Source organism: Epargyreus clarus, unplaced genomic scaffold, assembly GCF_041222505.1.
Source record: "Epargyreus clarus isolate Ecla_fem2 unplaced genomic scaffold, WU_Ecla_fem_2.2 ptg000035l, whole genome shotgun sequence".
NCBI classification, from domain to species: Eukaryota; Metazoa; Arthropoda; class Insecta; order Lepidoptera; family Hesperiidae; genus Epargyreus; species Epargyreus clarus.
Window position 1 is genome coordinate 2,812,432 of NW_027332240.1, and position 24,996 is coordinate 2,837,427.

At 40.3% G+C, this 24,996-nt stretch overlaps 2 protein-coding genes across 7 annotated transcripts in view; both read right to left on the bottom strand.

The window, feature by feature from the left end:
- Nucleotides 1-956: 956 nt before the first annotated feature.
- On the bottom strand, nucleotides 957-6,241 carry LOC140756629 (chymotrypsinogen A-like). Its single transcript, XM_073092175.1, has 5 exons — nucleotides 5,719-6,241; nucleotides 4,361-4,523; nucleotides 3,328-3,592; nucleotides 2,232-2,369; nucleotides 957-1,178 (listed from the first exon to the last, which is right to left on the bottom strand). Exons 1-5 carry the CDS (start codon nucleotides 5,777-5,779, stop codon nucleotides 1,029-1,031), a joined length of 777 nt encoding a protein of 258 aa, XP_072948276.1. The 5' UTR covers nucleotides 5,780-6,241; the 3' UTR covers nucleotides 957-1,028.
- Nucleotides 6,242-7,110: 869 nt separating this feature from the next.
- Nucleotides 7,111-24,996, bottom strand: part of LOC140756619 (uncharacterized) — a 79,381-nt gene continuing 61,495 nt past the window's right edge. For all 6 annotated transcript variants that reach the window (XM_073092164.1, XM_073092160.1, XM_073092162.1 and 3 more), the window contains 7 exons: nucleotides 21,191-21,304; nucleotides 20,482-20,648; nucleotides 19,366-19,576; nucleotides 16,118-16,267; nucleotides 15,502-15,572; nucleotides 15,126-15,299; nucleotides 7,111-12,541 (listed from right to left, as the gene is read on the bottom strand). In XM_073092164.1, coding sequence (XP_072948265.1) covers nucleotides 12,355-12,541; nucleotides 15,126-15,299; nucleotides 15,502-15,572; nucleotides 16,118-16,267; nucleotides 19,366-19,576; nucleotides 20,482-20,648; nucleotides 21,191-21,304 — 1,074 coding nt within the window. In that variant the 3' untranslated portion in view covers nucleotides 7,111-12,354. The remainder of the gene's footprint in view (nucleotides 12,542-15,125; nucleotides 15,300-15,501; nucleotides 15,573-16,117; nucleotides 16,268-19,365; nucleotides 19,577-20,481; nucleotides 20,649-21,190; nucleotides 21,305-24,996) is intronic.

Consider the following 24,996-nt stretch of genomic DNA (forward strand, 5'->3'; position numbering starts at 1 on the left):
AAATTTAAAGTCATAATCAAAAGTAGACTTAGTCGTAAAAAGAGAATAATTATTATTAAAAAAGACAAACCCACTGAGTTTCTTACCGGATCTTCTCAGTAGAGGTCGCGTTCCGATCCGGTAGTAGTTTAAGAAAATATTGTAACTGAAATGAAATTATTGAGCTGAAAAATCTATCGCTGTCCTCAAATAAGACTTCCGTCTTATTAGGGATTGATTATTCTCCATTCCTTGTCAACTTATAAGTGGGTAGATGTTAACGTAATTGACAAGCACTCAACCAGTCGTTGTCTTGCATTCGGTGAGATTAAAGAGACGTACCGTGTGCCTTCTCACTCTTGATTTTCACGTGGACATACCGTGCTACCGCGTGTGCTTTGTCAAGTGTATAAAGAGTACCCCTCAGGAAGACCAGGCTGTGCGTACTTCGTTGAGGGTTGTGACAGCATCATGCGTATCATCCCCATAGATTAGTAGATATCACTCACTCCTAACAAGAAAATGTAACAAGTTTTGACAATTGAAATTGTCACTGTCATCTATTTTCGCGTTTGAAAAATATAAAATAAATGTTTTTAGATCATTTACGAATGGAACTATATTTCTCCCCACTTTTTCTTCGATTACGTGTTTTTGCACCAATTAACTGCGCATGTCGGCATTGTTCCGCATAAATTACACCATGACAGCCATTAAAGGGCTGACAGAATCGTCAGCCGTTTAAGACATTTAGTCGTTTTTAAGTCTTTTTTTGGCCTCCCTCAATTACAAGGCGGTGAGATATCTATACTTATCTATGATCATCCCTGGCATGTTTCGAGTCTGTAGATCGTAGGTATTCGAAGGCAAGGTTAGTAGTTTAATCTACACATTTAACAACATATCCGAATAAAAAACAATTCACTCAAAATCATTATTTATTTTGTAAGTATTTCTTACATTACAAAGGTATTTAAAATTGCATCGGAATCCATATATTGTTGAACAATGTTGCGTCAGTGTTTCCCTGAAGTAAAATAAGAATTTACTTAGGACATCGATTTAATAGTTTGGTCGATAAAATGCCGGAGTGCTCCAACTCGAGTATAAACTGCTGGACCTAATCCACATTGGCCCAGACCAAATGAAGTTATTCCCACCAGAACGTTGTTGTAGACCAAGGGGCCGCCACTGTCACCCTGGAATATTTATTTAAATGAAAGTAGGGATTTAATAACATGAAAATCCTGGAATACATAAGGTGGTATTCGAAATAATGTAATTCCGATTTGCGCTCAAAAATGTCCTTACAAAAAAACTAAAAAAATGACATTTAATGCTACCTACATATATATACCTACAATACAGTAATTGATTGCGAAAGAAATTACGCAACAATTCAAAACATAGTGAAAAAATTATAAAACTTATTTAAACTTTATTATTTTTAATGTTTTGTTATTTGAATGAAGAAACTATTTTCAAATTACGTTCGAATACGTTCAAGTTAAAGAAGACACATTAGATACGATGATTCTTATGTTTTTTATCGAAGACCCAAACATGGACCGAAAAACGCCGGCCAATCAAGGACGGTGTCCGTGTGAAGAGGGATAAAAGTTTTTATATGAAAATCTTGACAAATTGGCAATGTCCATTAGCGCTATATAATATTATAATATCTTTGTAATTTTCAATCAATCACTACAATAGACTCGCGAAAATTTTGTCTATAAGAAGACCGGAAATAAAAAAGAAAAAAATAAACGCTTTCTACACTCACAGCACCACACTAGGACTCCCAGTATCGTGGACGCCATGTACACACACATAGGCGAATATACAAACACCCAGACCCAGAACAGATATCTAAATTTATCAATCAAATATCTGTCTAGCCGAGGATCGAACCCAAGACCCCTTGTGCGTCAGACCGGTATGGTGACAGCTCCGCCACGCGGGTCGTCAATACCCGATTAAGAAGTCAAAAATATTGATATATTTTACCACGCTTTTATTAGCGTATAGCTTATAAGAATCTTTGAACTCGATTTATACCTACTTTGAACAGTCCGATTAATTTAAAATTTTAACACTTATCAAGAACTCGTGACAATATACGATTTTAATAATTTTATCCCATTCACCAGGACCGTCAGAAATCAGAATTAACGAATTCTCGTACTATTTTAACGTGGTTTTTAGTTTTTAAACTATAATTATTTAGAGGTTAACAAAATATCCTAATTTACCCGACAGGTTACTAGTCCATCGGTGCCCGCGCAAATTGTTTTTTCATTTATTGTTTGCTGTAGTTCATAAAACTTCATTCGGCAGGATTGCTCATCCACAAACGGCACGGAGGCCTTGCGCAACCTGGGAGGTCCGTTCTGTAAAATAATTTTTGAAAAATTTTTCAAACAGCTCATAGCTTCTTATCTTCATGTTCTTTGTGTAAATCAAACTAAACAAACACATCTAAATATGTTATGTTAGCCGGGAGACTTACTCATACGAGGTGTTCCGACTTAGTCTTCAGGTGTAACAGAGGATCTGTGGCAAACCTCAGATAGGATGTTATTCTTATCTAGGGTTGATTAGAGATGTCCACGGGCGGCAGTAGCCACTTACCATTAGGTATTTTTTTTTGCTTCTATATAATAAAAAGCAGCTTTAGCCAGTTCGCAATTGGATTGTGACCGCTTTTGCTTGGCTACACATGCGATAGATGCTTCGAAGCGCACAATAAACCATAGTTCCCGGTCGTCATCGTTGGTGTTAAAACACATTTTAAACCTTTCGGTAAACTTCAGGTGTCCACTATCTACACCCACAATCCACAATCGAGACAAAAAAGAGTATAACTTATGACGAATATACGAGTAAATAAGGACCTTTAATCTTATCGTTTCCTGACTGACATGACACAGTGCATCTGAACGTTACTTTAAAATTATTTGAATAACTTGAATAACAGCGAATTCACTGCCAACTAACATCTACTTTTTAAGACTTAGGTCATAGATTAGTAATGATTACTCACTCCTAACTAGAAAATGTACCCAGTTTTGAGAATTGAAATAGTTGCGTAAAAAAGTTTTGCCACGTCTCCGTGCTAAAATGTCCCTAAAATATCTTTAATAATTATTTATTTATTACGTAAATTACGTAATTATTACGTAAATTAGTTATTTATTCGTAAATTTTCTCTAAAAATGTTTTTATTTGTCAAGGATTCAAAAAAAGAACTTACTAAAATAAGCCGTTTGTTCAATTTCAAGGCGGCGAAGTATCTTTACTAATCTATGACTTAGGTAATTAGGTAAATAACCAAATAATTTTACTTACCGACTCAGATAAACCATAGCCAAAGGTTTGAAGCATTGAATTGGCTGGTATCGATGTTATATGGGATTCCATTTTGATGGCTTGAATACGAGAACTAAATTGTAAGCTTCTGGCCAACTTTATTACAAGCAAGTCGTGTGAAAAAGTACGTGAATTATATTTGGGATGCATTACTGCTTTCTCTACGTTGACTTTGCCGGCTGCATTGCCGCCTGAAGGACCTACATCTGTCCCAGCGATTATATATTGCTCAATATGATTCTCTCTGAAATAACACAAAAGTAATATATAAATGTCGCTATTATTACGATTCCATGGGCGTAGTGCAGTATGGCGCTCGTAGACTATATAATCTGTATTTATACACAAAAAATATCCCCATCTGTTCAACGAGAGGTAGAATCAAAATTGTTTTCACAAAAACTTCTTTATACTCTTTGAACCCTTTTATTAGTAAAAGATATTTTTGGGAAACTACAGAATATACCATTCCCATTTCCCAACGAACAAAAGTATTCGATCAACCCAAAAGGCTTTTTTTTAGTTTGGTCCTTAAATTTGGATAGTAAAAATAATCTCATCATCATCATCAACCCATTACTGTCCCACTGCTGGGCACGGGTCTCATCTCAGAATGAGAAGGATTAGGCCATAGTCCACCGCGCGCTGCCCAAGTGCGTATTGGTAGACTTTACACACCTTTGAGATTTTTTTTTTATAAATCTCACAGGTATGCAGATTCACGATGTTTTCCTTCACCGTTTAAGCAAGTGATCATTAATTTCTAATACGCACATAATTTTTGAAAATCAGAGGTGCGTGCTTGGGATTTGAACCTCAGACCACTCGATCGAGAGGCCGAGTTTCTTAACCACTAGGCTATCATTGCTGTTAGCTTTTAGCTTTGTTATAGCTTAGAAAAATGAACAAATTTCGACCTTTGATCTGAAACAATTGGTTAAGATTCATTATTAATTAAGGTTTTAGGAGATAATATTGCTATAAAACAATTAACAAATAAAATGTTACCTACGCGTAACAATGCGCGGCAGAGATCAAGAATCTATCCGAGATTATGTTAGATCCACAAGTTAACGTCATTTTTTGATTTTTACAAACGTAAAAAGCTATGAAAGGGGATTCTTCGACTGAAATGACAGTACCGCCAGCTATCACGGTATCGGCTGATTTAATCTCTGAAATGATAAATATTATTATGTATGTAAAGAAAAAGTTTATTTTAATTTATTCTTTTTCTCTATGAACTTTTTTCTATTGTCTATTTATTTGAGACGTTTAATTCAATGTTACATAAATTTAAATAGAAAAATGTTTTAGTGGAATGAAAAACGTTAAATGTCGTTTTTCTATTTTACAGGTTTGTTTATTTATTTATTCATTTATATCATTTTAATTTTATTATTGTACATAGAATATAGGTTAATAGAATAAAATTTCTATTTTACAGAACAACAACATTCGTTTTTTTCCATAAGAAAGATCACTATTATATGTATTATTAAGAAAATCTAATTTTAATAGTGTAACGGTGCTAGGGCTGATGATTTGCGGGACTCTATAAAAATATACTGATTTAATAATATAAACGAATACTGAATAGATTATGCAGTATTCGTACTATAATAATAAATCAGACACAAAAACCGTTTTTGATAATATTCCCGTCGTCAACCTATTACTGTCCCTCTGCGGGTCTCCTCTCAGAATGAGAAAGATAAGGCCATAGTCCACCCCGCTGACCAAGTTCGTATAGACTTCACATAAGTTTGAGATTTTTTCTTATAATATTTAAAGCAAGTGATAATTAATTTCTAATACGCACATAACTTTGAAAAATCAGACGTGCGTGGAATTTGAACGTCGGACCCCTTGATTGAGATACCGAGTTTCAACCATTAAGGGAGACATACTTTTCCGAGGCGTTCCAGCTTAGTCCTCAGGGGTAGCGGCGCATCTGTGACCGACCTCAAGTAGGAATATCTAATCCTGGCTGGGGTTGATAACACCTTGTTATGAGCGGCGTGTCCATGGGCGGCAGTAGCCACTTACCATCAGGTGGACTGCATGCTCGTCTGCTACGCCTATATTATAAAAAGGCTATTACCGCTTTTATATAATTCCCCGCATGTTACCTATTATCACTCTCCGATTCGAAAGTTCTTCCTTTAAAAAAAACAAAAAAATATTTGAGACGAAAAAGCTTTAATTTCTCGGATTCTGTCTATCTGCCTGACATCGACCCGTGGGCACCGACCACTTACAAGTAGACTGCAGCCTGCATGTTGCTTCAATAGTTACAATTTTATGAAATGTATATCTTTTAAATGCTTTGACGACAATTTTTAAACAATTATCTATTGTCAAACTTACCCCTACTTTCCCCCGTTATCCATACTGACACGACAAAGAGGACTAATGGTAGAGACATCATGGTTAATTGCAATAATTTTAGGTTCAAATGCTCGATGCTTAAGTTTATATATTAGTCGCACACTAGTACACGTCATCTAGTAAATATTTTCAAGAGTTGATTAACAGCATGTTCACATTTTTCTGAAATATAATGTATTCTGTAACTTAAATATGACTGCAATTGTATCGAAAAGCAAAATTAAAAAAAATATGTTTAATTTTATACTTGTCATTTCTAAAAACACGTATGTTTTTCACAATGAAAATATTAAATAGTTTGGTAGTAACCAGCCCATGATTGTCCCTGTGGGATTTCCTATCAATATAAAGTTTGGCTCATAACATAAACCATGCTGGTCAAATACGTATTGATAGCAACACACAATCTTTTCGTAGTATCACACCATGTGAGATTTTTAAGGAGTTTTATGTACCTAGACTTCCTCACAATGATTTCCTTCACCGTTAGAGCTTGCCTAGGATTTGAACCTCGAACCGTTTAATTGTGAGGCAGAATTTTAAAGACTAACACAAGCCCCTGGTATATTAATATAAAAATCTTCTAAACTTTACTATTCGTATTGTTTTCACGGTAACCTGAAGAACTAAACTCGTGAGACTTAGGCAGGTGGAAATTAGAATACCTCGTTAAACCTCTTTAATTTTATATATCTTTAAAATGTTCAAGTCAACTTTCAACAACACAAAAATCGGTAAAATCTAAAATGAAGAATAATCTTTTAATTACATTCGAATGATTAACACGTTTTAAATTAACAACAGGTTTTGCAACAATTTGCAATAAGGAATATTGATAATACATATTTTATGTCAGAAATATGTTGATGCTATGTGTCTATGTATTTCAATAAAAGAAATTTCCGTTACTTTTATTACCTACACGAATTCGAATTTTTTCGTCAATTACTAGAATGTTTCACATAGTTGACACCACCACGTGTATCTTACCAGTAACCTCATTGAGTATATTTCTCATTTTTTTTTATATTTAGTATTTTTAATACATTTAACTTTTTTTATTCTATATATGCAAAAACCTATATCTACCTTACAAAAATAAAATTTTCCTATATTTTGCCCTATTTTTACTTGTCCAAGTACAATTATAACCTTAATAGCCATATAATGTTTACTTCGAGGATCATGTGCAGGCAAGTGCAAATTTCTTAAATTTTTATATTTTCACAAAAACCATTTTGGTCTAATCTGCATACTATGATTATATGTTTTTATACATATTTTAAAGGTTCATAGCATCTTGATTAACAGATCCTTTATGTAAATAAATAAGTATATGAATGGGATAAGTTACAATAAAAGACAATTAAATCTGTACTTTAATATGTTTATTTCCATGTATTTCCGACACATTTACACAATACTGGGGATTTTTATAAATCTGTTATTTGCCAAAATAACACAAAATAATAAGCTTTCCAAGAGCACAAAACGGTTATTACTAAAACATTTATTACCAAAATTAATCAATAATTAAATCAAATATCAATAATTTTATGAACATAGCTTTATAATAAAATAATATAGACATTGAAAAAGAAAGAATAAAAGTTGGAAAAAAGGATTTTTATTGAATTATGTTATAACAACATACAATTTCTTGAAATACAGATAATCCATTAGATTATATTCTACACACATATCTACTTTTCAATAGCAAAATATAACATCTTTCGTAAATAGCCTTAATTGACGAAGAATAAAATTCGCTTAAATTTTACAAACTTTTTGAAGAAATTTATTGACGCAATGTACCTTCACGTATGTATGTTTAAAGAGGCCATTTTAATTTCTAAAAAATATTACAATGATATTCATTAAGAACATCTCACATAATCCGAAATACTTTAATAACAAAGTCTGAAACATATTAAATTATGTTTTAAATGTTATTCTAGGGTCATTTAAAATACTGAATGAATATTTTACAAACTACCAAAGTTTTAACTGTTGTTTCCGAAATCTACTTTGTACGAATAAATTTTCTACGATACTACTATCTTATGAAACAATTGTTTTTTTTTTCGGACGGTTAACGTCTGTTATTAATAACCTATCCAATGTTTTGTCTACCAGAGATTGACATTTGACAATTTCATCGTACTTCCGTTATTAATTTTAAATCTTTCCATTATTTTGCCTGCTAGAGGTCGACACTTTTTTCATACTAGAAATTGTCAAATTCGATTTTTGGTAGGCATTTTTAAAAATATCGAAATTTAGGGTTCGATAATATGAATATTATTCAAATTCAGATATATCGGTGCATACCTAGTGACATAGCGTACTATTTTTTTAAGACTAAGAAAATATTCTAGTATCAATAGATACCGAACGTGACACTTCAGAATTTAACTGAAAATAGATATTTTTATTAAAAAAATATATCCTACGCGCTTATTAAAATATTGTAAGTAGCAACACTTATTTTATTGTTTGATTTCTTCGCAAGTGTTGCAATCTTAAAAAAAACACTAATTTCAACGGAAATTAGATGTTTTTAAACACTACCAAAAAACTACTTTACATTTGTAAAATGTACCAACCACACTTTTTCAATTCACACATCCAGCCATCTTCATAACCTCTGAACGTCGGAATTCAAGAAAAGTGTAAGAAAGCATACACCAAAAGATATGTCGCCTAGCAATAAACAGTATTTATTAAAATCCACTGTTATAAATAGATTTTAATCGTTGATAGAGTTTAAGTCGTTCAAGCAACAAATTGGCCACCCGAGCGACATCGGCTAATCAAATGTATCTTTAGTAACCATCGCTCAACCGACAAAAGCCAAGGGGCGAACAACTTTAATTGTATGTTTAGTTGCTTAGTCTTCGAGTTCTTACACAATTTATCACACGAAACGATACTGTTAAGTGTGCCGTCGTAAACAAATAACAAGTGATCAGCTTTTTACTGTAAAACTGTTTTTAATTCTAACGTTTATGAACCCGATGTCCATCAGTCAGTAAATCAATACAACCTCAAAATTAATTCAAAGTGTCTTCAAATGATTTCAAAATAAATGCATTCTTACTTTTACGTCTCATGAAATTTTGAAAATCCGTTATTAATTTCTTTCTCTCTCACACACACGGAGACATTATCACACAAAGTACGAATGAACGCGCCTAAACTTACGTGGCGGTCAACCACCTTAGGATTGACCGTTCAGTGTTGTCTGAAATTAGTATCGTTTTCTTTACATAAAGCGGTGTGATTTTATACCCCCAAACATATCTACATTCATACATTTAAAGAATATGTGGCCGACCTAAAGTTATGAACGAAATAATAAAAATAAACTTTACTCTACTTCTAGCGAAAATATACATACATAGACAGTGTAACCAAATAAATTTATAGATTTCTGGTACCACATCTGTCTAATAGATCTAATGTTATTGATTATCATTGGTCAGTGTCAAATTTGAGACAATGATCTTGCCGTTTGCAATCAATTTGCAATTCAATATGCATTAGCGTATAATATGGAATAATGAATATGCAGTATGAGTGCATCAGTGTGGAATCAAGATCTATCAGTGTGCAATATGAGTGAATGGGCGTAGAATCTGACAATCAGCATGCGACCTGAATGAGTCAGAGCGAAATTCGAGTCGTACGGCAAACTCACTGCATGAGCATGTAATATAGGCTAATCAGCTTGCAGTCTGAGTATATCAGCGTGGAATCTGAGGCTATCAAACGTATAGGTAAGTCAATCAGTATGCATCAGTAGTAGGTGCAGTAGGTGGTGGTATGTATGGTGGTGTAGATGTTCATTTCTTGCATCTGCACACATCCTTTTGTGGGAGAAAAGGGGGTATAAACTGCATGGATTAAAATATATACCATCATACATATTGGTAGCGGATTTTTGCAAAGTAGTTTTAATCCTACCTTAATAGTATGCATCATGTTAAATCAGCCTTCATATTCATATTGCCCAACCATACCGCGATTTTACTTAACCATGATTTATGAAATTAAAAAACTTGGTTACATTATCTATGTATTTCTCACTACCTCTACATTACTGTATTTTAACATTAATTTAACATTACACACATTACATTTAACTTTATCTCCAAACAACCTTTTTGGCACACAATTTGTGACCAACTATAAATCTTACGTTTACCAGCCTCGATAATAAACAATAATTTAATGTACACAAGATACGAACGAAATTAATATAAGGACACTGAGTGGAATAATAAAATGGTTGTGTGTATGTAAGAAGTTATACTTCTTTGGCGTTGTTATAAAGATGTTGTTTAGATATTTAAAATTTAATTGAGATATGGCCCTACAAACGGAAGTAAATCGTTGTTGTAAATCCACGACTGGGCATGGGTCTCCTCTCCCAGAGTGAGATGTTTTTAGACCATAATCCACCCCGCTAGCTAAGTCCGAATTTGTAGAGGAAGTGAATAGTTCAAAATTATGTGTTACAACGTCAATGTGTTACAACGACGAACGTAACTCCGTTGCACACAAAATAATGCAAATCTGTTTTTCCAAATACGTCAAAAAAGTATAACTTCAGTAATGTGTTTTAAAAGGCGATTTATTTCATTTTTATGATTATTTTGTATTTTTTATTTTCTTTACTGTTTAGTTTTATATAAAAAGTGTAGTTGTGACCACTAAGTGCCCTATTTTAAGAACAAAAGGCTTATAACAGTAGAATAATGTTTGAAATATTAAAGTACGCACTATTCTTTACAGATTTATTAAGAATTACTCCAATTACATACCTATGATAGGGTAAAATTGAATTAAAATTCCTAAACTTACAACAAAATCTTATGACAAATTTAAATATTATGACACGAGCAATACAATTAAATGATATGCCATATGATTACTTTTACAATGTACGTAATACATTTCACAAAGGAATTATCGAACTTAAACAAAAAATGGGGAACATTTTATCAAACGAGGAATAATTTTTCACTTTTTAAAAAGAACGTCACAAAGTCTTCTCAATGGTTATATTAGTTTTAAAACACTTGTATCACTTTAAAACATTTCTACACTTTGACACTTAATTTTGGCAAAGTCAGTTGACCAAAGTTCACTTTTGTTAGGTACATTATATTTAAGTTTTCATAGTTTTACCGACACTTAACTATCACCGTTTTTGTACTGATAACCAAAGATAAAGTGCATCCATATTGCACGATAAGTGCACGATATTGCACAAACATTACACTATCATATTGTATTGTATCGCATATTGCTTTGTATTTTACCGCTTTACGACGATTACGTTAAATACGTTTTTGCACTATATCATCGTCATATTGTAGTGTATTCTATCATATATTGTATTGTATTTTCTTAGACTATCCACGTTTTTTACAGTTGCTCCACCAGCCCATCTGCCATAATACACAAGTATCTTTTCACAAAGTTAAGGTGATAATCCATTATTGGTAGATTTATCTTGCCTCCATACACGGTGTATCTTTAAATACGTTTTTTTCGTTTTTGGGAGTTTTACTGTCCACATTCATAACAGTTTCAAATGAGCTCTGTATACCAACGTCCCTTTACTCTATGCTCATATAATCCACGTTGTTTTTTACCAATGATTTGTTTCTGAAATTCTTTGTCTCAAGGGATGTTTCTTTTTATTTGCGGAATTCGTAAATATTTAATGAGATAAATATTATATTTCTATGTGTAATAATTATGTTTTACCATATTTTCACAATGTAAATCGTATATATTATGTAATGTTAAGTACTTATGATTTCTTGAGTCTTTATACGGTAATGGAATGCCATATTTATAAATATACACTTAATATATTAATCGCTTTATTCATATTGAGTCTATTGTTAGTATATCTCGTAATCATTTGGTTCAAATAATTCTTTACAGAAATTTCGCTGTATTTACACGGGTAATAGTTTATTCCAAACCATGTTTTGGCATTTTGATGTATTATCGACGATTTCGTTCTTTCTATACTTCAGTATCGAATTAAGTAAACCACCTTCAATAGCACACGATATTAATGTGATTCAATGTCAACCACAATCATATTGCACTGTATTTTCGATATAAATTCGTTCTCTGTATTGTTTTATGAAATAACAAAGTTTCCTCTATACTATTCGTCTGTTGTATTTTTGTATTTCACTCCCGTATTAATTACTTGGTGTCATATTTTATTAAGTACTTATATATATTTCTTGACTGCCGTATTTTAGATGAATGAGCAATCTTTTATAAAGATATTCAGTAATTTTTTATTGCAATATTGTGATGTATTTTAGAGTGTTATTTGGCGGCCATTAGGTATTTTCTCAAGCGATGACTGAGGTTCATAAATTTAGTCTAGTGAGGACTATATTACACTGTATTTTAAACTGTATTGTTAATTTTTGTAATCACCAACAATAATACTTCGAGCACGACCATAACGCTTCAATTTCATATTAAATATCACTCATATTGTACTGTATTTTCAGCTGTATTCTTGTTGAATGCACTGTTGTAACTTAATGTAGCCGAAATATTGTGTTGTATGGTTTATTTGGCGTCTCCTTTGAGTGCCTTCTCGAGTACTTCTTTCGAAGCTATCTCGACGGTAACGGTGTTGCTTATAGTGGGCAGCTGGCCGCGGTCCGGCGGGGACTCCACCGGCGTCTCCGTCAGGATCCTCAGGCTGGACACCTTCGCCCGCTGTAGCGCCGACACTGTGTTCTTGCCGAGGAAACTATAAATAAAAGTTCTATGTTAGTGTTGTTGACTTTTAATAAAATTTGTTTATTTTGTGTAAGTTTAGGGGAGCACATGGGAGATTATTTAACACATTGTAAAAAGTAAACTATAACCATCTCCACATCTATTTTTAATATGAAGCAGTTCTTGCGTTTCAGAAGGGTGTGTATGTTGGACGATTACCATGGGCCCCGCTCACCTGACGACCAGCCGGACGGCTGTACGCTGGGGGCCCTGCTCTTTCGACAACCAGCCGGATAGCTGCACGCTGGGAGCCCCGCTTATCTGACGTCCAATTGGTCGGCTGCACACTGTGGGCCCCTCTCACCTGACGACCCGCCGGATAGCTGATAGACGATTTGCTAGGGGCCCCGCTCACCTGAGCGCCATGTAGCCCACGAGCAGCGCGCCGCCGACGGCCAGCAGGCGCGCGACGGACGAGGCGCACAGCCGCACGACGACCCGGGGGCCCCGCTCACCTGAGCGCCATGTAGCCCACGAGCAGCGCGCCGCCGACGGCCAGCAGGCGCGCGACGGACGAGGCGCACAGCCGCACGACGACCCGGGGGCCCCGCTCACCTGAGCGCCATGTAGCCCACGAGCAGCGCGCCGCCGACGGCCAGCAGGCGCGCGACGGACGAGGCGCACAGCTGCACGACGACCCGGGGGCCCCGCTCACCTGAGCGCCATGTAGCCCACGAGCAGCGCGCCGCCGACGGCCAGCAGGCGCGCGACGGACGAGGCGCACAGCTGCACGACGACCCGGGGGCCCCGCTCACCTGAGCGCCATGTAGCCCACGAGCAGCGCGCCGCCGACGGCCAGCAGGCGCGCGACGGACGAGGCGCACAGCTGCACGACGACCCGGGGGCCCCGCTCACCTGAGCGCCATGTAGCCCACGAGCAGCGCGCCGCCGACGGCCAGCAGGCGCGCGACGGACGAGGCGCACAGCTGCACGACGACCCGGGGGCCCCGCTCACCTGAGCGCCATGTAGCCCACGAGCAGCGCGCCGCCGACGGCCAGCAGGCGCGCGACGGACGAGGCGCACAGCCGCACGACGACCCGGGGGCCCCGCTCACCTGAGCGCCATGTAGCCCACGAGCAGCGCGCCGCCGACGGCCAGCAGGCGCGCGACGGACGAGGCGCACAGCCGCACGACGACCCGGGGGCCCCGCTCACCTGAGCGCCATGTAGCCCACGAGCAGCGCGCCGCCGACGGCCAGCAGGCGCGCGACGGACGAGGCGCACAGCTGCACGACGACCCGGGGGCCCCGCTCACCTGAGCGCCATGTAGCCCACGAGCAGCGCGCCGCCGACGGCCAGCAGGCGCGCGACGGACGAGGCGCACAGCTGCACGACGACCCGGGGGCCCCGCTCACCTGAGCGCCATGTAGCCCACGAGCAGCGCGCCGCCGACGGCCAGCAGGCGCGCGACGGACGAGGCGCACAGCTGCACGACGACCCGGGGGCCCCGCTCACCTGAGCGCCATGTAGCCCACGAGCAGCGCGCCGCCGACGGCCAGCAGGCGCGCGACGGACGAGGCGCACAGCTGCACGACGACCCGGGGGCCCCGCTCACCTGAGCGCCATGTAGCCCACGAGCAGCGCGCCGCCGACGGCCAGCAGGCGCGCGACGGACGAGGCGCACAGCTGCACGACGACCCGGGGGCCCCGCTCACCTGAGCGCCATGTAGCCCACGAGCAGCGCGCCGCCGACGGCCAGCAGGCGCGCGACGGACGAGGCGCACAGCTGCACGACGACCCGGGGGCCCCGCTCACCTGAGCGCCATGTAGCCCACGAGCAGCGCGCCGCCGACGGCCAGCAGGCGCGCGACGGACGAGGCGCACAGCTGCACGACGACCCGGGGGCCCCGCTCACCTGAGCGCCATGTAGCCCACGAGCAGCGCGCCGCCGACGGCCAGCAGGCGCGCGACGGACGAGGCGCACAGCTGCACGACGACCCGGGGGCCCCGCTCACCTGAGCGCCATGTAGCCCACGAGCAGCGCGCCGCCGACGGCCAGCAGGCGCGCGACGGACGAGGCGCACAGCTGCACGACGACCCGGGGGCCCCGCTCACCTGAGCGCCATGTAGCCCACGAGCAGCGCGCCGCCGACGGCCAGCAGGCGCGCGACGGACGAGGCGCACAGCTGCACGACGACCCGGGGGCCCCGCTCACCTGAGCGCCATGTAGCCCACGAGCAGCGCGCCGCCGACGGCCAGCAGGCGCGCGACGGACGAGGCGCACAGCTGCACGACGACCCGGGGGCCCCGCTCACCTGAGCGCCATGTAGCCCACGAGCAGCGCGCCGCCGACGGCCAGCAGGCGCGCGACGGACGAGGCGCACAGCTGCACGACGACCCGGGGGCCCCGCTCACCTGAGCGCCATGTAGCCCACGAGCAGCGCGCCGCCGACGGCCAGCAGGCGCGCGACGGACGAGGCGCACAGCTGCACGACGACCCGGGGGCCCCGCTCACCTGAGCGCCATGTAGCCCACGAGCAGCGCGCCGCCGACGGCCAGCAGGCGCGCGACGGACGAGGCGCACAGCTGCACGACGACCCGGGGGCCCCGCTCACCTGAGCGCCATGTAGCCCACGAGCAGCGCGCCGCCGACGGCCAGCAGGCGCGCGACGGACGAGGCGCACAGCTGCACGACGACCCAGGCGGCCGCGCCCGCGCCGCACGCGCAGCACACGCACAGCGCGGTGCGCCCCCAGTGCGACCACGTGAAGCCGCGCTTCCACTCCACCCTGCCACAGACAAGAACGCGTTATGTTACATTAGAACATCAAAAGTCCCTCGTGGTGCTTTGGCGGCATCACCGCTATACCTTTTTTTTCTAATAACGGTAATGTTAAGCGCAACTGTGTTCTTGTTTTGGAAGGTATGTAAAGAAAGCATACTTTTTGATCATAAATAAAAATTTCCATCTTAAAAAAAAATTAACAATACTTGTCTGTTTCTTCGACGATGTATGGAGTGTTGCACACTTTGCATTTCAAGCCGTCAGGTGTCGCCTCACTCTGAAAACAAAATTGAAAATAATATTAAATATAAAACATTATTTTATTCGTGTCTTCATATATGGTTCGACTGTGGCGCCACCACCGTCACACTTATTTCTGTCTAATAACAGCAGTGATAACTCGCTGTGTTCTGATTTGAAGGGTTTGGTAAAGGAGACATACTTTCCCAAGGCGTTCCAACTTAGTCCTCAGGGTTAGCGGCGCATCTGTGCAGCGACCGCAAAATATCTAATCTAATCTGGGGTTGTTTACAATTGTCCATAGGCGGCAGTGGCCACTTACCTCCACTTCTTCCACTCCTATATAACAAACAGCAGTATATCGTCCGCGTAAAACTGCTAATCCGCTCTGAATATAGAGATGAATCGCGTCACCATAGCGAATTGTACGACCACACCTGCTCGCAACAACTTCAGAGCGGACTAGCAGTTCGGCGGTTAGTTTAAGTGTTTAAAATAAGGCCTCTCTATCGTATTGGGTGTTTAGCCTGTAAGGATAGATGTAATGGTGTTTTAAGATAAATAAATAAATAAATAATATACCTCAATGAGCCACCGCTGCAGACAGTCGTGGTGCACCGCGCCCACGTCGCCCTTGCAGCGGCACGGCATGATGAGCGGCTCCGCGCGAGCGCTGTCGTAGCAGATGTAGCACACGCGCGACGAGCCCACCAGCGAGTCGGTCTCCACATTCTGCGGACCATGCGGTGGAGTTAGGCAGTTGCACACGAAACAAGTGTTACGCTTCAAGAAGGGAGAGAGAGAGAGAGAGAGAGAGGAGAGAGGAAAAAAGAAATGAAAATGATTAACAAAGAAAAAGTATAAGAGAGACAAAAAAATAACGCTAGGATAAAACAGAAAACGATGAAAACCTACAGGGATGAATGAGATAAAAATAGAAAGAGAGAAGGTAAGAGGAAAAATAGAAAGAAGAAGGGCAGAGATTTTTATTAATAATGGAATAAGAGAAATTCGTCTCGTTGAGCCGTTAGCAACTTAAATGGTGAGAAGAATGAAAAGTAAGCAAAAGAAGGAAATGGAAAGAGAGAGCTACAAAAAAGCTAGAAAAGACAGGAGGATAAAACGAAAAGAAAGAAGGGATGTGTGAAAACAATAATATAATCATTAACTAATATTAGCACAATACATATTTAAAAAAATAATGTGTATGATTAAGTATAATTCAGTCACTTGCCCGCAGACTTACCAAACTGTCACAAATTCAAACATACGGATACAATATTTGACTTGTTTTGTGTACGTTTATAAGACCTTGTAACATAGCTTTTGATCAAGCCAAACGTTTGTAGAGGTTTGTCAAACAAGTATGTCGACGCTTCAATACATATTGGAAGCGAAATATTTCTGTTTTATTTAAACTTTGTTCAAAAATATTATTGTAAGATACGACACGACACGACACGACATCCTATTCACACTCACCGATACGACACCGTCGATGCATTTCACTTCATGTCTACCACTGATACGGAGCAACAATGTAACGAAACGCCACACGATCCAACAGCGGAATATCTCCACAGCGCACAGCGCCCTCTGGTGCCATCGCAACTGGCTAAATTGCACCAATATCTGAGAATCCGTTCAGGTATTTGAAGACTTTGTTTATTACCATGTCTACCCGTTGTACCCAGCAATTTTTGAATGGCTAAAGTTTGGCAAACATTTGTGTGGAACAATTCAATTTTTGTATATTAACAATTGGGCTTACGTTTGGGTTTGCAAAAAACAAAAAGTAATCGATGGATTGATTTTAAATTTTTATTCAACGTTGTTTTTCTATGTAAAGACTTTGTATATACTTTCTTTTCATATTTTTCATTGTATACTTTCTATCCCGGTGATACGAAACGGTCTGATATTAATCTTAATAATTTAATATGAGACTCGGAAAAGCTTCGCCGGGTTTTACCGCAATAAAAATTAAAAAATATAGAATGTAAACTTTGAAATAACTTGAAAAAGATTTAGGACCATTATAAGCAAATTAATGATCCAAAATTATTTTTAAATATCATAACTCAGATAACAAACAATCTTACGTCCATCGCAAATATTTGCCAAACAAGCTAAGCTGCGTTTCATCCGAATGTTCGCCAAATATGCCTCTATAGCAAAGACTGCGATTACGACACACCTATACCGTAAACCTTACAACGAATTTGATATAAACATTGACGTAGAAACAAATGGACATAGAGTTTAGTACAAAATCCACAAAAAACGTGTCCGAAAAACAGATTACGTCAAACTATAAAGTTCTTTAACAACACATCTGTTATTGAGTTTCTTAATGAAATTATGCCATAACCATTGAATTTTTTACCACACATTTTTGCATAATTTTATCATAATACCACATCCGTCCGCTCGCCAAACTTCAAAAAGCCGTTACAAATTCAAACATGTGGATAGTCTGAGTTGGTTTGTGTAGGTTCACAAGCAAAAAGAGGTTTTCCCATAAGCGCGTGACGCGTCCTCACGTTTGTTCGCACTCAAATCGAGCCAAAAGTTCGTAGAAGATTGAAGTTTGTGTCAAGTGCCGAGTATGTAGATGTGGCACATGCTACGGCGCTATGTATTTTGGTCCATTCCACGGACCAAATGAGAACAAATCTGCTATTATCGCGCTTTTCATGTTATTTAGGACTTTTATATGGATTTTTTTAGTACAAACCAAAGTCCATTTATTTCGTAAGTCAATGAACATAAAATAAAATTCAAAATTAATATTTTTACGATACAATAAGCACACAGCTGAAGACTGGCAACACCGCCTACGCAATATTCGATGAAAGCAACATAAATGCTTAAGATGACCAACAATGATCTCGGATCTCGATAGTGAACGAGTTTACCGATATTATTTATGTATCGACGACATTGTACAAATATGACCTGTAAATAAAAACGAACCTTATTTAATGACAACCAAAACATTTACCTTTGCAACTATATAATAATTACATGATAATGAAAAGTTATAACTTATTTTCGGTATATCAAAGGTAATATTTGAAGACTGTATCTTGTATCTTGAGTATTGACGCGGTAGTGGTTTTGTGTGGTAGTGATTTTGGTAGTGCTGATGTCAGTGGTGGTAGCGGTGATGATAGGGGTGGTGGTAATAGTGGTGGCAGTGGTGGTCATGGTAATAGTGGTGGTGGCATTGGTGGATGTAGTGTTGATGATGGTAGTGGTGATGGTGATGGTATTAGTAGATTTAATGTTGGTGGTGGTAGCTGTGGTGGTGGTGGTGGTAGCTGTGGTGGTGGTGGTGGTAGATGTAGTGGTATTGGTGCTGATAATGGTGATGGTAGTTGTAGCTGCTTATGTGGCAGTGTCTATAGTAGTGGTCACTCCTCACCTTGTTGAGGTTGAGGAGCCAGAGCCGCTCGGGCGTCATGCAGTTAGTAGTAGTGGTGGTGATAGTAGAGGTGGTGGTAATGGTGGTAGTGGTAGGCTTTATGGTGGTGGTGGTAAGTATGATGGTACTGTTGGTGATGGTAACTGTGGTGATGATGGTGGTAGTAGTGGTGGTGTTGGCCATTGTGGTGGTTGTAGAGGTGATTGTTGTTGTGCTAGAGGCGATGGTAGTGGTAATAGTGGTTATGCTAGTAGTGGTGGTGGTAGTGATGGTGGTAGTGTTGGTAGTGCTGGTGGTAATGGTGGTGGTAATGGTGGTGGTAATGGTGGTGGTAATGGTGGCTGTAATGGTGGTGGTAGTGGTGATGGAGGTATTAGTGGTGATGGTGGTGGTCACCCCTCACCTTGTTCTCCTGGTGGTGCGCTAGCGAGGTGTGCGCGAGGTCCGCGAGCCTCGCGTCGTCGAGCTGCGCGGCGAGCAGGCGGCGCGGGTTGAGCAGCCAGAGCCGCTCGGGCGCCATGCAGTTCCAGAGCACGCACGGGAACCATAGCGCGACGCCGATCTCCGCCAGACGGAACACCAGGTCGTGCCAGTTGCGTGACACCACCGGTACCCTGGTGGGGAGAAACGGAAACATTTTTATAACATTTACAGTAGAGTACGCATGCATATGAAGGTGGTAGAACCCTTTGTGGTTCGACTCCGGCGGCACCACCGCAACACTCATTTCTACCTAATAACAGCAGTGATAAGCGCTGCTGTGGTGTAGTCAGAGAAACATACTTTTCCGAGGCATTTCTGCGTAGTCCTCAGGGGTAGCTATGCATCTGTGGTCGACCTCCGGTAGGAATATCTAATATCTGGGGTTAATTACAGCCATTTACAATCAGGTGGACTGCGTGCTCGTCTTCTATTCGCATATTATAAAAAAATATGCCCTCACTACTACACACGTACTTACATATTGCACGTACGCACGAACACTGTACGCACACACGGGCGTTGACATAGCACGCAGATACGCTCCTATACATTGCACGCACACTCATACAGTTATATATATGCCCGTTATATTGATCAGTATGAACCCTACACAAAACTCACTTGGTCTTCCACAGTTCGCTGACCCGCGTGGACCCACCGTGCCGTCGCTGTCCGTCAGATCCGTTTGAAGACTCACTTACATATTGCCCGCACGCAGGTAGACTTTGCACGCACATAGGTGCATAATGCACGCACATACTTTCACATTGTTCGCACGCACATACTCGTTACATAGACGCACGTAACGATTGCACGCAGGCACCTACACATTTCACGCTTGATGTGTATATACATAACACGCACGTACTCACACATTGTCCCCACGCACGTAGACATTGCACGCACACAAGTACACATTGCACGCACACAAGTACAAATTGCCCGCACGTACACGTCGCACGCACACATATGTATATATACAAACACGTTGCAGGGGCGCACATACCTAAACCTATATGCTCTACACGACACTCACTTGGTCTTCCACAGTTCGCTGACAGTCTCCGAGGCCAGGAAGCCGGCTATCAGGATGAGCATCAGCGCCTGGCTGATGAGGCCGACGCGCGACTGGTGCAGCTGGGAGAGGTTCACCGAGCGAGGGTCCACAGTGCCGTCTCTATCTGCCAAGTCCGTTTGGATACCCTGCAAGGAACAAGGTCATGCAGCTCAAAAACATCCCGACAAAACATCGTAGGCTTAGTACTAAAGAAAAAAGTCATGCCGTCTTTTTGACTTGAAAAAAAACAGATATTAGGTGCTTTTTTTCAAACATATGATTTATCTGTTTTTGCATAAACTAGATTTTAAATAACCTACAACTCAATTATACCCTACGATGAGCGTGAATAAGGGGGCTGGAGGGTTTTGTTCCCGTTTTAATTTCAGACTAGTCGAACCTTTTTTATTGCGACCTCAACTAGGCGACCGTTTTTGTGTCCCCAGTTAATAAAGCTATAACTTCGTCCGTAATAGCCACAATACTTTACAAGAAAATGCAGAACATGCCCTGTGTATTTGAACCCAGACACAACAGCTTCCAATTTCTAGTTAGTATAGTCCGCGCCAAACTGCTAGTCCGTACTGAAGTTGTTGCGAGCAGGTAGTCATACAATTTGCTATGGCGACGTGATTCATTTCTATATTCAGAGATGCAGAGACTATACCTAAAAAATATGACGATGTACCTGTTTAGTTACGAGCGTGTCTTGCACGTCGTCGCCCTCCGCGGCGGTGGAGGGTCCCGCCCGCGGCGATATGATCGTGCACACCTTCGTCTGCTTCAAGAACTCACCGCGCAACTGAAATTAAACGAACTAATATTGTAACAACATATTTATCTGATTTTTATTTTACTCTATAAAAGTATAAATGGTTTAACGTTGTTCGACTCCACATGTCCACAGCTTTACCTATGTCTATATAACAACAGCAATGTTAAATGTTACGGTATTCCACTTTGAAGGGAGTTGTTAAGGGAGATACGGGTACTCATCGGAAACGTCCATCTTAATTCGGGGAAGCTACACATCTAAAGCCGATCTCTGTTAGGAATCCTATCTTATCTGTTGATTATAGATGTACAATGTACATTTGCGGCAGTAGCCACTTACTAACAGCTGGAGTCTCGACTCTGCTCCTTTGCTACTTCTATCTAAATATAAATAACTCAAAGGTGACTGACTGACATAGTGATCTATCAACGCACAGCCCAAACCACTGGACGGATCGGGCTGAAATTTGTAATGCAGGTAGATGTTATGACGTAGGCATCCGCTAAGAAAGAATTTTGATCAATTCTACCCCCAAGGGGATAAAATAGGGGATGAAAGTTTGTATAAATCTTATTGGTTAACAATATTACTTCGTAACGCGATCGAAGTCGCGGGCAAAAGCTCGTATATGTCGACGATATCCCAATACCGCACTTTATTAATAAACTGAACGAAACGACTTTAATATGAGAATCACTTTTATTCACTTTTATTTACAATTCGAGCAGAGTAACGGCTTACACGACTGATTAAATGCGAATGTACCACGCTCTACCAGCGCGTGGACTTAAATACTACTCGAGTGACAAACAGCATAAGAACTACCTCACATCACTTGTTTTGTTATAACAAGTGACGTGATTCACAATAAATTTAACTGTTAATAAAATAACATTATATTGAAAATATTGTTTTAAAAATACGAGAATAAGTATTTTAATATTATTATAATTTACATAATTTATTTGGTATGACTAACAAAGTGTTTTGAAGTACTACCGGAAATCGTCCATATTTTAATCTAAATATTAATTCCACATTGACAATCAAAATTGACATAATAAAAATTAATAATGAATTTTATGTTACTCCAAATAATTTATCTTACACAAATTATATTTGTTTTAATAAACAAGCGCGTTAAAACACGCAAACATTCCTTACAAGTTTTCATAAATCGCCAAAAGAGGGCGCTACTAGTAGGATGCAAATTAAACTAAGTTTTGTTTATAAAACAATAAAATTGGAGTCATAATAATCTAATTGATTTTTACTTTGAAGGTTTGCAACAATATGAATTATTAAAAATAAATTACAAAATCAATGTTTTAAAATCAGTCGAAAGAATCAGTGCAATGTCTAAGAGACATTGAGGTTAGATCAATAACAGTATTGTAATTACGAATAATTATTTTAAACATTAAATATTATAATATAAACGTAAGATACAGATTTACACCCATAAATAATTATTTTAAACATTAAATGTTATAATATAAACATAAGATACTGATTTGCGCCCATATATACTATATATTTAAACAGTCCTCTGATATAACAACGCATGTGTATCCGACCTCAGGTAGGATTGGATACCTATTTCGAGTTGATTCGGTTCAGGGAGTGCAACACGTACTATAAGGTGGACTGCATTCTCGTTTCCTACTTTTATCTTATTAAAAAAATCTACAAACTAACGCAAAGACACTGCCGACCTCACTCTTCAACTAGGACAAGTAAAACGCTTCGTCAAAATGAACTAGAATAAATTCTCCACTAATTGCTTGCCACACAAAAGTGTATGCACAAAAGATTGTTTTGTTTGTATGTCGATATCGGTAATCACACGTCGTTATAATAGGCGCCACTACCACCATAATTATCTCTTTGTTTGACCTAAAATTATGTACACAAATTCTATGCCTCATGAACGCATTATTGTCTCATCATTGCCCGAATTCACTACCTTTTTTATATAATATAAGAGTAGCAGACGAGCATGCAGTCAACCTGATGGTAAGTCGCTACTGCCGCCCACGGTCATCTGTAATCAACCACAGATAGGATTGGATTTCTACCTGAGGTCGGCCACAGTTGCGCCGCTACCCCTGAGGACTAAGCTGGAACGCCTGGGAAAAGTATATCTCCCTTAGTATCTTCAAACGAGAACACAACAGCACTTAAACACTACTGTTATTAGGCAAAAGTAGGTGTGCAGAACCTTTTTTTTTTTTTTTGTTGACGAGGGGGAAACCTTCAAAAGGTACCCGACGCCATGGGAGTGACGCCGTGTTATGTGGGATTTTTACCGCACTAAAACCCCCCGGTGGCCGTCCTCAGCGTTTCGTGGAGAACTCCGGGATCTCCAACGGAACACAACCTGAGTCCTCCTAACGCGATGCCCTTCTATCGGGCTCTGCCCTAGGGGAGCAATTTCACTCCTCTCACATCCCCTGGTGATTACAGCGATATGCGACCACACAAAACCGCTGTCCTTCCCGGGGTCGCTTGCTGGACGGTTTGAGCTCCCACTCTTGCCGCCCGCAACCCCGAAAGCCCCTTTTAGTCGCCTCTTACGACAGGTAGGGGATACCGTAGCCCTATTCTGGTCCCGGTACTACAGGGACACCGCGCCGGAGGGCGCTATCTACGCCCTCGGCGTCTCCGTCTCCGCGCGGGATCGGCGCGCTCCCTGGCCCGTTCGGCGTCCTCTTTTGCGAGCAGGTGTGCAGAACCTACATGTATAATACAATTTTGATGTCTTTGTGTACTACTTATTCACAAGTTTTTTATCTAATGAACCTTAATAAAATGCAAAGATTAGTTGCTTTACATATTCGTCGTAGAGTATTTTGCAAATATGCATAGGTGTGCTTCGAAATAACATACATTTTAATTTCGTTTATTCATCCAAAAACAATATTGTCGCATCGGCAACCTACATATATACGAAAAGATACCGACTACTTGCACTTTCATCTACTACTTCTATCTATCAACCTTTAATTGTCCCACCACTTGGCACGGGTCTCCTCTCAGAGTGAGAGGGGTCAACTTTGAGAACTTTTTATTACACGCTTTATATTAAAATTATTATGCTTTTGAAAATATCAAAGTGTTGGTCCTTCTGCTCATATCTGTCAGTAAAATATTTACAACTACCGAGAGTGTGCACCCCACGCTTTTTTTACATTTAAATATATCTTTCTTTGTTGTTAATACAATTTTTCATTAAACTTCTTATAAGTTTTCTTCTACATTTTTTAGTTTGATTTCTATAAAAGCGTGTACTTTAGTTTTTTTAAACTATATTTATTTAACTCTCCGATACGCAGGTTTCACACGTCGTATAGTCGTCGTCGTCATAGTTTATGTAAATGATAATTAAATAAAAAAAACGCACACTCGATCGAAAAACTGCGTATCAGACTCGAACCTCGCACCTGCAGATAACCACTACTACAACCTTCAACAATACAAAACTCCAAACAAGTAACACTGAGTCACTGCGAAGATTTCCACAAACATTTGTCACCAATAGCTTGTCAAACATAACAGCCGGTATTGTTCAGTTTCTGTGGGAATGTTATTGTTGGCCGTTGTAGTGGTTACGCCGTACAATAATATGCAATGTTATTGGCGGTTTTTGGCGATCGCTTTAATAGAATTCCCACCGCAATGTTTCATATTATTGTTAATGTGAAAAGTATATAAACAAT

What these genes read in the sequence shown, in the direction of transcription:
- LOC140756629 (XM_073092175.1), bottom strand. Translation starts at nt 5,779, where the DNA reads ATGATGTCTCTACCATTAGTCCTCTTTGTCGTGTCAGTATGGATAACG. An exon ending in GCTATGGTTTATCTGAGTCG is followed by an intron (nt 2,370 to 3,327) that starts GTAAGTAAAATT and finishes ATTATTTTACAG; the next exon opens with AACGGACCTCCCAGGTTGCG. An exon ending in ATGGACTAGTAACCTGTCGG is followed by an intron (nt 1,179 to 2,231) that starts GTAAATTAGGAT and finishes TAAATATTCCAG; the next exon opens with GGTGACAGTGGCGGCCCCTT.